Source organism: Trichosurus vulpecula, chromosome 7, assembly GCF_011100635.1.
Source record: "Trichosurus vulpecula isolate mTriVul1 chromosome 7, mTriVul1.pri, whole genome shotgun sequence".
Taxonomy (NCBI): Eukaryota; Metazoa; Chordata; class Mammalia; order Diprotodontia; family Phalangeridae; genus Trichosurus; species Trichosurus vulpecula.
The window spans coordinates 112,968,815-112,982,447 of NC_050579.1; the positions used below are offsets into that span (position 1 = coordinate 112,968,815).

Genomic DNA, 13,633 nt, shown 5'->3' on the forward strand with positions numbered 1-13,633 from the left:
CTACAAATACGTCAAGAAATAAAATTGAAATGGAAATCACAGCAATGTGGTGACATCTCTATAAAATTATTCACTAGCTAAAAGGCTCTGTGTACTCTCAGCAATATCAACACCACTGTAATTCTGCCCCCCCCCGAAATTGGTTATTTAATTTATATTTGTAAAGTAACTGCAAATTGATATATGTGTGAAAGCGCAATAAATGTATGTATCTTATATGTGAGAGAGAAGGGAGAGAGGAAGAGAAATCACAGAAAATAAGTAGATTTATTGAGAAACATTATCTCTATATATTTTTATTTTCATAAATGTATTTTCGAGCCTCTAGTTTTATCACTGAACAATAGCCTTTTAAATGTAATTTATTTCTTAGCTGAGTAATATCAGAGCAATCTTGTGTTAAAAATTACTTTTATTCTGGGTGAAAAATAGAGCATGTAACCAGATTAGATGGCGGTGTATGATCCATTCTTTCCCATATACCTCAAAAGAACTGTTTAACTTTTTCTAATAATTGCTGCAATATATTCCTTTTTTATTTATTATTACTCAGAGGAAGAATATTACAATGTAGTGTTTTAAGTAGCTTTTACTCAGTAGCAGAGTAGAGGACATACTTTGCATACAAATACAGGCAGAAAAACAATTTAATACATAACCTCTCAAAGTAATAACAAGAAAGACACCAAATCTACAACTGTGAACTTCAGTGTTCAGGGATATTTCTTTTTCCTTAATTAAAAAGGGGTGCTTCTCTTTTCCTTGGCTACAGTATGGTCTGGTAAAAGCTATAGACTTTGCAGAATACAGTAGCATAAAGCTATTTCCAATACTATGAATGAAGATGGGTTTGAGGTAGAAAGGCGGTCATGGCTTTCCTCTTATATAAAACAATTTTTCTTTTCAAAATATCTATGCTGCAAATAGAGCCCAACCCAACCCCCCCACCCAACCCCTTTGAAAAGAACAAATTTTGCTAACTTTGAATCTCCTCCTGGCTGCATCCCAAGTTTAGAGAAGCAAAAGTTAACATGTCCTGATGATTCATAAGCACACATTCTACAATCCAAGTACTCTAGTTTTTAGGGATGAGTCTCAGTCCATTTGGGGGCTTTCTTATGTATCTATGAGCATAGCCTTGGACAGGCTTTTGCTTTCTCTGTATATGGTAATCACAGAGTATGTTTACTGAATGAGATATTAACTTGATGGTGAACCAAAAGCCTAAATGTACTCAATGCAGCAGAACTCATCCTCCAAGTGTTAATTTAATTTTCATATGATCTTCTATAAAGTGCTCCTCCCCATATGTGATAATCAATGAAGGGAAATCAAAGGTCTGCTATTAATTAAGCCTTTAAAAAGTCCATCTAAAGAAGTCATGTGATCTATGTATGCACAGATCCCAACTCTATGGTTGACCATTGCATTCAGAAAAATAATAAAAGTTTCAAGTACTGGAAAGGGCTTATTTTTTCTTTTCTTTCTTTTGTTTTGTACAAAAAACCCCAAGAGGGAATAGAAGACATACTTTTCCTTTAATATTACAATTAAGTGTGGGACTGGTTTGTGGTTTGTACTTCATGGCTGAACATCTAGACCTTGGAAAGCTGGAAAGGATGTTCAAAACCTTGTTTCTGGGTGAAAAAAAATGCTCCTTGGGAAAACTTCCATTAAATAGTTCTTTAAGATTGCATGTATACAATTAAATCTTATTTTTCTCTAGAGCAGAATTTGACATTAATAGAACAAACCCTTTCTTGTGTGGCTGGGAAATCAAATGAAGAAAAAAAAAGATATTCCACAAGAAATGTTGTTCCATGTAGTGAAGTTCTGGAGGTAAGTGTGCCATTGTTAGTGAAGCGAAATAGTTTACACATAGCTGTGGTGAGATCTTAATTCTTAATAAATAACATCTGAGTGAATTAAATGAACCACCCGCTAATGTGGCCATCATGGAAAACAATTCTAGCTCTTCAGACACCGACTTGGTCAAACGGCTGATGTGTATCAATAACCTCAATGGCGTGGTCAAAGTATCAGTAGATAAATGAAGTCATTGTCAAAAGTAAATGTGAGGAGCAGAAAGGAATGTATAAATGGAACATTTTGCTTCTAATTATTTTATGCAATTCTCTTCCTGGTTATCAAAAAAGAAGGTACAATATATAAAGCCCCCACCCCCTTTCCCAAGGCTGTATATTTATACAAATCAAGGACAAATGTATAACCATTTCCAAATACCTCCATTAATTTACAGTTGCATAGAAATGGAAGGAGAAAACAATAACTTTTTATTATTAAAAACATGACATCCCCATCTTTGGATCTTCCGTTTTCTACTCCTTCAGTAGAAGACATAGTCAGAGTCAAACAAGGTGGTCTTCAAGGTGTCAAAGGTGTCATGCAGAGTCTTATTCAAGGGGATTTGAAATTGGAACTTACTAAAAATTTACTATATGCTAAGAATTTACTATATATTACGAAGTGTTGGCCGGCCCGACGAATGCTTTAGATTGCCTGTGGGGATGAGAAACAGCAATGTCAAGACGGTATTTCCAAACAAAACACTACTGGCAGCTCAGATCTGTCAATTCTTCAAAGAAAAAAAACCTGACACAGCCCATGTCTCTCCAAGTAGGTGAGGCATTATTTTCCTATTTCCAAAACAGACCCTTTAGTGCTGTCTAACTTTTGCTTCCTCCATGCCCGGCTTCCTTTCCACCAGCCCTGTCATCTTATCATCACCTAGTCAATCTTTTAAGTGTTCTCTCCTTTTTTGGAGGGAAAATTACTTTTCTATGAATACAATTACCCTAGGATTAAAGCAGGATCCTGAGAACTGACAATAATAATAGCTAGCATTCATACTGCGTTTTTAAGGTTTGCAAAGCACCTTCCATATATCAGATCTCATGTGATACTCACAACTATCCTGTAAGTGCTACTATTAACCCCATTTTATACACAAGCAAACTGAGGGCGTAAGGGATGAACGACTTGCCAGGGTCACACATCTAGTCAGTGTCTGAGGTAGGATTTGAACTCCAATTCTCAGGTCTCCAACCCCAGCACTTGAGACATGATGCCACCTACCCAAAAGATTCTGTTCCTTCTTGCTGGAAACCCTAATGGCCCATAAGGAATTGGCCTGATGGAAGAATAAGAACTGTCTTCAATTTTGTTACTTCTGGGAAATATGGAACATGATACAGTAATCCTGACGTGTCTGTGAGTAAAGCAGGAGGTGGGGAGTGATGGGGGTCGAGAGATGACTAGGGACCTGGGGCTAACAAAACAAATGATTAAAGTTGAAGAGATGAAGGACTTAGCGTCATTCTGAAAATGTAGGAGCGATGACAAGTCAGAATAAGAGTAAGGGATAAAGCACCAGCTTTTTCCAGAGCGTATAGAAGTAGTGGTTAAAAATAAAAAAGCCTGTGATTTGGTTACATTTCCCAAAACATGAGGGCCCTTCCAAGACAAGGGGGAAAGCAGCTCTCTGCAGAAACTCGGTCTTTTACCTGCAGCCATGGCACTATCTATGTACAAGCCTACACAACATACGGCCCGAGGGGCACTTGTGGCCTGCCAAAGGATTTCGGTTGGCCCACAAAAATATGTAGAGGTTGTACAACAGGCCTGTACAACTTACGAGGGCCGTTTATTGTGCAGGCATGGTCTAGTAGAATGGCTCTGCTCTGTTAATCACACAAGGTAGAGCCTTTCCTTTCTCCCCAGATTGCCTTTCCATGTTCCACATACATGCTCCGTTAGGGTCTCATGTCTATTCATGGACAGCTAGCTATTTTGCGCTGCATATATAATCAGAGAAGGATTTTTCCAAGTGCATACTCCCCCAAGTAGGGCTAAGTGGAGATATTTTGTCCTGTTTATATTTTTAGTTTTACGTGCATTATAGACAATTTACTCAGAACATCACCCCCTCATTTTTTCCTCATATTTTACTGCTCAGAAACAATCAGTTTCAAATTTTGCTACTTGTTATCAGTGCTGGAAATAGTGTGGGGTCTGCGATATCAGGGCAATGACACATAATGGAAAGAATGTTAGACCTGGAATCAGGTGAGGTTTGGTTATGAATCTCCCTGAAACTTATGAACTGTGTAGCCAGGGGAAAGTCATTTAACCTAGCAAAGACTCAGTTTCCTTATTCATTAATTGGAATAATAATACTTGTCTTCACAATGATATTATATGGATCAAATGAGTATGTATATATAAAAATAAGGCATCCAGATGGCACAGCTGAAAGACTGCTGAACCTGAAGTCGGGAAATATGAGTTCAAATCCGGGCTCTGACATTTGCTAGTTATGTGACTGTACAAGGCACAGTTTTCTCATCTGTGAATGGGATAATAATACCTAATTCACAGGGCTTTTGTGAAGATAGGTAAAGTGTGCTCTATAAATCATAAAGGACTATGCAAGTGATAGCTACTATTACTATTTTTAATATTAAAAAGTATATTATAAACCTTATGTTTGTAAGCCATTATTACAAGGGCAACAATCTATGCCAATTCTTGTCCTTAATAAATATAGATTTTGGGAGTTAGCTATATCTGTAAGGGTTTAAAAACCTTACTAATTTATAGTTACAAGAATTTGTGAAACTGCAAAGTTAGGAGAAGGGACCAATTATGTGATAAAATACTGATTTCTTGAGTTTTCACCAAGGAAAATACCTGATGAGTTTTTGTTTTGTTATTTATTTCCTATTTATCCTACATATAGCTTGCATTTTATAAATTTATTTGCACAATGTCTCCCTCATTAGATTGTAAGCTCCTTGAGGGCAGGGACTATCTTTAGCCTCTTTTCATATCCGCATTTTAGCACAGTGCCCAGTAGCCCCTGAATAAAAGTTTACTGATTGACAAGAGAAAGCCAGAGACCCCAAAATATAATGAAAAGAACACAATCAGGAGTCAGGAAACTGTGGGGGGGGGGGGGGAAGGGTTTCGGTTCCCAGTTTCGCCAGTAATTAAGACAGATAAGCTTAGGGAGCTGCCACCCTCTCTGGGCCTCTGTGTCCAAACATAAAATGAGCAGAGTTGAACAAGGTGATCTCTAAGATTCCTCTTCTCATCGTAACTAAAGTCCTGAAGTTTTCAAGGGTTCAAAATAATGTCACTACCAATGGAAGGCAACTCAAAAAAAGTTGGTTTTTTCTTTTTACTTCTTTAATGAGAGCAATAGACAAGTTCATGTAGGAAAATACTTTTCTAACAACTTATCACTTTTGTGTGGCACTTTTCTATTAAAAATTGTAACTATGATGTGTTATAGGTAGTACAGTTATTATATTACCATTTTATGAAACACACTGAAAAGTCATAAGGCGAAACCAGTGAAGGGTTATATCCAAGCAAGATTTAAAATCAAAACTGGTTTTCTTGAGGAACAAAAGCACTTTTGTGGCATTTGATTAATTTTTTTTTTAAAGTCAGCTACTGTGACAGCTGTGTTGGATTGACATCTTCTCCAGAAGAGGACTTAGAAGAACAATAGTCCTGCATTTTTATCCTGGGCGATCGCACCCCATGCACATAATACCATGAGTGAGTTCTCTAACACAACACAGAACACTGAACACATGCTACTTTTGGGTTTCTCTACAATGAAAAGGCATCTTGAGGCACTGACTTGATGGCTTTTTTCCCCATCTTTGACGAACTACCATAATGAGTCAAGTGGCATTTAAATGTCAAACAGATTTCCCCATTTATGTGAGCAGCATGGCATGGGACATGATGAAAAGCGCCCCTGATAAAGCAAATGGAACCAATCTACCTCTTCTCTCGGTAAAACTAAAACAATCAATTCAAGAAGCTCAGTTCTTACCTAGTTGCTGCCAGAGAGGTTTGCTGAAAATGAAAACAAAAGAAATCAATTAGAGAAATGTCAATAAATACTGAGTCATCAGGGCTGTCTAATATGCATCTGGTTTGCTGACAACATGATTTGAGACGTGCAGATGTACATTTACCACTGTGTGTAAGATAATGGCCCAACTGTTAGGCTGAAGATAATAAGAAATAGGGATTTTTTCTGTTTGTTTAAATGATTTAATGAATCCTAAGTTTTTTTCAAGTTAGTTTTCCCATATGCTTTAAGAGGCAAATTTCACATCAAACTATGCAAAACATATGCTAGTCTTTTCAAATAAGAAAAATAACAAAACATCCAATAAGTACTAAAGCTTTGCAAAAACAGTAAACTTTTATTTTAGTTACATCACTTTCTGCCATGTTAAATAGCTTGTACATCAAAATAGAGCTGACTTCAAATAACGTGCTTAACGGGCAAATTCAGAGCACACTATTTTGGAAGAGAGAGTCTTCTATTTTCGGCATCTCTTTCCAACAACAAATTTCTAACTTACCATTTGTTCACATGGGGGGCAGCATAACCTTCTCTTCTCTTCCTAAGCCCCCAACTATGGCACTATTCCACCCTTTCCCACTTACCAACAGGTAAGTTTTCTTTCTACTTTTACTGACTTCTCATCATTCATTCTAGATGTTTCAAAATTTCTCTACATTTTATTCCATCTTGTCCTTAGGCTAAAATCAGTCTAGTTCTACTAGGTCCAGGGAGTTAATTTAAGTGTTATTGTATCAATAAAATGACCATTTTACCCTAGTTTCTCATGGTCTCCCCCACATCTCCAAATGAGTACATTTTCAAACATGCCTCAACTCCACCTTGGGGGCAGGGTATGAAGGTGGATGATGGAGACTAGATCTGTGACTGACTCTAACTTTGGAACCCTCTACTAATTCAAATGAGCACTTTGCTCCTTACAGTCTTAAAAGAGTTACCTGGAGGCACTGAGAGACTGATTTGGTCAGTTACATACAGTGTGATGTCATATACTGACATCACAGGATCAGTATATGTCTGAGGCAAGACTTAAAGCCAGGTTTTACTGACTAAAACCAGTTCTCAGATTCTTTTCTACCTTAGGGAGTAGCATATTTGCTGAAGTAAATAATGGATCGTCATGTACACAGTTTTGGGGGGGGGGGGGATATAGTTATGTTTTTGTTACAAGTGACAAGGAAACATGTTAATTAACCAAATCTATAATTTAATCCACTTTGCTCCATTATCATCATTTCTCAATTAGTAGGATATATTGGTTGCTTTCCCTGCATGTAGCTTATAGAAATATATTTTTAAAAAGGAAGGAGGGAAATTAATGAATTTACTAGACTTTTAGTTTTGTATGACTGTCACAAACATATAAATATATCCAGTTACAGTCAGAACAAGTCAGCAGGGCATAATAATAAAGAGGCATTTTTTGTCAGTCCACCAGAAAAATACTTGACATGCTTCATTCAGTGCCCAGTATCTCCCTCATTAAAATGGTAGGGGAGAGGAAAACAAGAACTGATTTTTAACTCAAAAAGTCCACTCATCAAAACAAGTAAGTTCACAGGTGAATAAACCAGCAAGACTAAGGAGAAATTATAGTTGCCATCTTTCCCATTCTAAAATTCAATGGTAAAAACAAAAAAAGGAGCCCTATAAAGACAATAGATATGGGATAAATTTAGGATTTGTGGAGTTACCTTTTCAAAGGATAAGAATGCCCAAGTGACAGGTAAATGTATCCAGATGCAGGTGCATCAAAAACATTTCATGTCAAAGTAGTTATTTATGTAATTTGAACTGATAAACACAGAAAACTTTTAAAATAAAGACTTCCAACTCAGTTCAGAGCAGTAACTGACATGTGCTAGTGTTAACTTTTAAATCACAAAAGGGATGAAAATTCAAGATTAATATGAAAATGAAGTCAAGCTATACTAGTCACATACTGTTCTCAAGTTGTTAATTATGTTATAGTTGCTATAGGGACTGGTCTTATTTTAGAAGAGTGCCAGTTTTGCTTGTTTGGAAAAATCTTCCAAAGAGATCAAATATGGCTTTATAAAATGCTTATTCAAGAAATATGTAATTCCTTTAAAATGGCATTGGAAAACAAACTCTGCTTTATTCAGACTGGATAAGCAATAAATGTTTATTGTTGATGACACTGATATGAGCACTATCAGAGAAGAATCTTTAAACATATGAAATCAGCAAGCAGTTATTAAGCACCTACTATGTGCCAGGTACTGTGTTAGGGGCTAAAGATATAAAGACAAAAGCAAAACAGTTTCTGATTAAGGGAGTTTATATTATGATAGGGCAATCAATCACGCATGTGCCAAATACATACAAAGTGGGAGGGGTCAAGGGAGAAGAAAGGGACACTAGTACCACCTGACAGCAATAGCAAAGGTCTCATGCACCAGACTGAACTGAGACTTGAAGAAAACTAAGGATTGTAAGAGTGAGATAAGGAGGGAGAGGCAGTACAGGAACATGGAGACAGGAGATATTTTGGGTGTATAGAACAGTAAGAAGTCAGGCATGGCTGGATTACAGGGTGTATGGAGGGGAGTGAAATGGAATAAGGCTGGAATGGCCAAAGAAATATAATACATAGAATCGTATAACAGAATATATATAGTATAGAATTTATAATAATTTAGAGAAAACAGAATTACAACCAAGATGGAGCCTTGAGCTATACCCATAGCTAGGGAGTGTGACACGGATGATGAGCCAGCAGGAAGGATTTTGGAGGAGTTATCACACAGGTAGCAGGAGAACCGAGAGAGAGAGAGAGAGAGAGAGAGAGAGAGAGAGAGAGAGAGAGAGAGAGAGAGAGAGAGGGAGGGAGCAGGGTCATGATAACCCTGAGAGGAGGTAGTATCCATGAGGGCAGGTGATCAATAGTGTCAAAAATACTATAAAGAGATAAAGAAGGGTGAGGGATGAGGAAAAAACCATTAGATTTAACAACTAAGACATAGTTACTAACTCTGGAGAGAGCAGCTTTAGTTTAATGATGAATTAATAATGAGGAAGCTTGCAGGGGATTTAGGACAGTCAATGATAAAGACGTAGGAAAAAAATGAGTGCAAACAGCAGATAGGATGATGGTAGTGGTAGTACCCAGTGAGGATCTAGTAAAGGATGGAGAAGACTTGGGTGTCTTTGTAGATAGCTGGGAAGGAACCAGTAGATAAGGAGAGGCTGGAATTAGATACAGAGAGGGAGGATGAGAGTGGGGGCAATCTGCTGGAAAATATAGGAGAGGGTGGGCTCAAGGACTCATAGAGGAAGGTTGGCTCTATCTAAAAGGGCCACCTGGTCAACAGGGTAAAGGCAAAGACAGTTGGGAATAACACTGAGGGAGTGTAAGAATGGGAGCTGGGTGAAAAAGAAAACTGGTAGTGAATGACGTCTTTATTTTCTTAGTGAAGCATAGAAAGAGGAAGTAGTATGAAGGGATAGAGAAGGGGTTTGGAAAAACTGCTGTGGGGAATGGAATAGAAAAATCAATTGGGAAGGAGTAAAGTAATTGCCCTGCTGCAGTGAGCTCCCAGTTGAGACTAGGAAACATAATTCTGTAGTGGATCTAGTCAGTACAGTTACATGACTTTCTCCAGCTCTGTTCAGGAGCGTGTATATAAGAGCAGAACATAAGGATGATAGGAATAATCCACGGTTAGTGACTGACCAGGTCAGACTAGTAAGAGGACAAGGGAACCAGGTATTCAAGGGTAGCAGATACAGTAGAAGTGAACTAGTTAACTGAAAGTTCAAGATTGGAGAGGGAGGAGAGTGTAGCCAGAGAAGGGGAAGGCCTGGGAAAATACTGAGGGGGTGGAGGATCTAGAAGTCATGATGAGGATGAAGATTAGTTTTAGTAGGAATGGGATTGAGGAAAGGAAGATAAAAGAATTTCAGAGTGTATTGGTAATTAAAGGGGACTTTTTTTTTTTTTTTAATGTTTTCTCTTTTAGAATGCTAAAGTAATCAAGTGCCTTTGATTAAGTCTTGCTAGGTGCAAAGCCCCAGGCCTACACCCTTTTGCTGATTATGTGTGGAGCCTTTGGGCTGTAAGAAGGGTATATAAACTCAGAGGTTAGCATTTTGTTTGGGGATCTCACTGGAAGAATGTCCTGTGATCGGACTAGAGAAGACTCTGGTAGCCTTTGTTAAGAGCCAGCACCTGCCCTGGACCCCCTCCACCCCGCTCACTGCTTGAAAACTCAGATGTTGGTGCTTTCCTGGTAACTATGCATTGAGATGTTGGATAGAAAGCTAGAAGCCTGTCTACTGGTTTGTGTTATTTGATCTGTTGGTATTTTCTGTTTGTAATTTCTGTTTGTATTTGCTCTGAAGTTCAAGGTGCTGGCTTTTTCCCCTGAACTAAGTGAATGGTATATGTATGTTTAATTAAAGTGAGATGTTAACCCCTTAAAGTTGCTTTTCTTAGAAAAGCAGATCAAAGAATCTGTGTTGGCAGCCTTTCTGTGTGCTGGTGTTATCGGTCTTTCGTCCCCCAACAGCTGCTAGCAACATTATTGTTACACAGAGTTCTTCAACTTTGAAATGGAAAATTTGTCAGTGATGGAAAGATCAAGGTTGTGACTATCTTGGTGTGGAGAAGAGGTAGAGTGAAGGAGTTAAGTCATGAAGGTGAGTGGATCAAGGAACTGGGAGGTTAGTATATTTGAGAGAAAACATGTTGAATCTACCACTTGTTTGTGTGTTCTCTCTCTCTCTCTCTCTCTCTCTCTCTCTTTCTCTCTCTCTCTCTGTCTCTCCCCCCCTCCCTCCCCCCACCACTCTCTTTCTGTATCAATTCCCTACATATGTTGCCTATCAGAATCTTTACATAGATATTTGATGCAAACTTTTTTTCACAATTGACAGTTTTCTTTTTTATATATTAGCTGCAAAATTTTGTGCAAAACTAATTTTCAAGTAATTAAAATTGTCTATTTTAGCTTTTTTGTTAAGAAATGTACCATCAGAAAACTTAATCAATGAACATTTGATTTAATTTCTTCCAAGGAAATTTTATTTTTGCTACTTATGAATTTTTTTCCCAAATAACTGCAAAAAGCCTGAACAAGTCAACTTTTTAAAACTAAAGAATTGTTCCTTCCCGAAGGCCAATTAATTAATGTAACATAAGAAAAGCATATGGCAAGAGGGTAAAAATAAACCCCAAAAGAAGTTCAGTAATTACATTTAATATCGTCCACTTTCCAACATTTGCAGAATGTGCAGCTCATATCTTAAACAGAATGTATTTCAGCCCTTTACACCAGTAAATGTCTGTAATTAACATCACCCATAGCGAGTACTGGAATAATCCTGAAGGGTTGCAATTTTGCAGCTGTAATGTCTCCACATATTGCTAGTATAAAGGAGCAAGCCTCATATTGAGGAGTCCCATAAACTGAAATCCATTAATACATTCTAGGCATTCCAAGGATCTGCTACAGGTCAACAGGTTACTGAGTCAAGTCCAAGTATAACTTGAAAAACATAGGGCTACTGGAAACTGCATTTTTTTTCAAAAAAATTTGAGAACATTGGTTATGGTGCTGTCAAGACTCCATTCCATAAGCAATGAGCAAATTTAACCTTCAGGATCTTTTCTAGGAATATATTATGTAGTTGATTTCATTTTGGATTTTAATTAAAATCTGTCTTCTTTATTAGGTTACAAGTTCATAATGCTAAAAATACTCAAAGTCAAAGTGTATTGTTTAGCTATTATTTTCTACAGGTGAACCTCCAGAGAATGAGGTTGATTTATCATGATGAGGGAAATCTTAACTATGTATTTTTGTTCACATGAAAGCTAGATACTCTTGTACTTCCCATTAATTACACACTACCAACTTATTTTGGTAGTGAAATTTTTCACAATGGCCCTTATATAGTCTATAAGGAATTGATTTATGAACTTAAGTTTGGTACAGTAGATATTAGTTTGGTACTGTAAAAAGGAGCCCTCAGCTGGTGTTTGTAACCTTTGATGTTTGAGTCTTAGGTCTGTGACTTAGGGCGAGTCCCTTCTGTACTCTGAAACTGTAGTTTCTACATCTGAAAATCAGATCTCTAAACTCACAAGGTAGTTGTAAGGATTCAATGAGATCATGCATATAAAACACTGTGCAAACATTAAGCACTACATAAATGGAATCTATCATAATTAATAGATATGAATTTATGTAAATAATCACGTCATTCAGTGGACTGGATGTACTGAAATTTCGACCAGTCATTAAATAATTCAAATTCTTAAGGCACAAGCACTAAACGTATTAGTGTAACAAATTTGGTTGATTTTTATTGTAATTGATATAATGACTATAAAAACCCACATATCCTTTAACATCATTGTAAATTGGTTGTGGCTGATAATCTTGAACTTGAGTTCTTTAGAGAACAATCAAACAAAATGGCATGTATCTATGTTTTGTGTGTGTGCACATGCGTGTGTGTTTGTGTGTGTGTGTGTGTGTCCCTTAGGAAACAAAGTTAGAAAATATATGCTTTCTTTTATAAGCTTCTTCAAAGCCAAAGAAAGGGTATGTTGGAGATAAAGAGAATATTTTAATAGGGTTCAGTGGAGTATGAAAAGCTGAATCACAGAATTACATCCAACTACCTTGAAAGAGATCACACATATCTTTTTTGATGGCCATATTTTTCCTGTACTCGTGGTACTACAAAAGAAATTTTTGACATTTATGACTAGATACCAGGTGAGTTTACCTTTCAAAATTAAGTTTTTGCTATTCTATGCTATCTTTTCTTAAGAAATGACAGATTTTACATGTTTGATAATGCATTGTCTAATTTAAGATGGTGTTTACTAGACAGAAAAGGAAGAAACAAGGTATTTTTGTTTTAACTCGTTTGTTTTTTTATTTACTTAACTCAAGTTTCTATACTTTTACAATTTATAGGGTTTTCCTCACAATAACCCCTGATGTCTATGGTTCAATTGACCACTGATGGATAGGATTCTAATTTAGGTGCCAGAAATATAAAGATTAAAAAAAAAAAAGATATGGTCTCTGCCATCAGGGATGTGGATCTAGAAAGAAGAATGGGATTATAACAGGCAAAAATGGGGAGCAAGGGCAACTGCAGCTATGGGGTACAGCATGTACAAAGGCAAGAGAATGGGTGCAATGTAGAGTGTTTAAAGGTGAATTGTGTAAAGTACAGTTAGAAAGTTAGGCTAAAGTCAGAATGCAGGGTCTTAAAATGCTGAGAAAATGAGTATCTTAGAGACAATGATGAACCACAGAAGCTCTCTGACCAGGGGAGTAACTTGTATATTAAAAAGTCTGTTTTGACAGCATTTTGAAAAAATGAAATGGAGAAGGGTGAAGTACAGAGACAAGTTAGTAAGCTATTAGAATAGCCCAGGTAAGAGGTAAAAATACCTGAATCAGGATAGTGACAAAGGTAATATAAATAAAGGGATGGATGGGATACATGTTGCCAAGGTATAAAGAAATGACAAAACATGTCCTAATGGGTGAAAAATAAGGAAAGTGTCAGATTTCCAAGGCATTGAGCCTGGTGACAAGCAGGGCTGTGATGCCATCAACAGAGATGGTGGTACCTACACCCTTATTGATTGAAACTTGACTGGCTGAAAGAACTGGGCATATTTAGCATGGAGAAGACTCAAAGGAGACACAAAAGCTATTTTCAAGTATCTGA

The 13,633-nt window shown here is 37.0% G+C and overlaps 1 protein-coding gene across 2 annotated transcripts in view; it reads right to left on the reverse strand.

The window, feature by feature from the left end:
• Nucleotides 1-293: 293 nt before the first annotated feature.
• The window catches only part of UTRN (utrophin), a 467,326-nt gene continuing 453,986 nt past the window's right edge, over nucleotides 294-13,633 (reverse strand). For both annotated transcript variants that reach the window (XM_036766848.1, XM_036766849.1), the window contains 2 exons: nucleotides 5,870-5,892; nucleotides 294-2,520 (listed from right to left, as the gene is read on the reverse strand). In XM_036766848.1, the coding sequence (XP_036622743.1) occupies nucleotides 5,870-5,892 (23 nt within the window). In that variant the 3' untranslated portion in view covers nucleotides 294-2,520. The remainder of the gene's footprint in view (nucleotides 2,521-5,869; nucleotides 5,893-13,633) is intronic.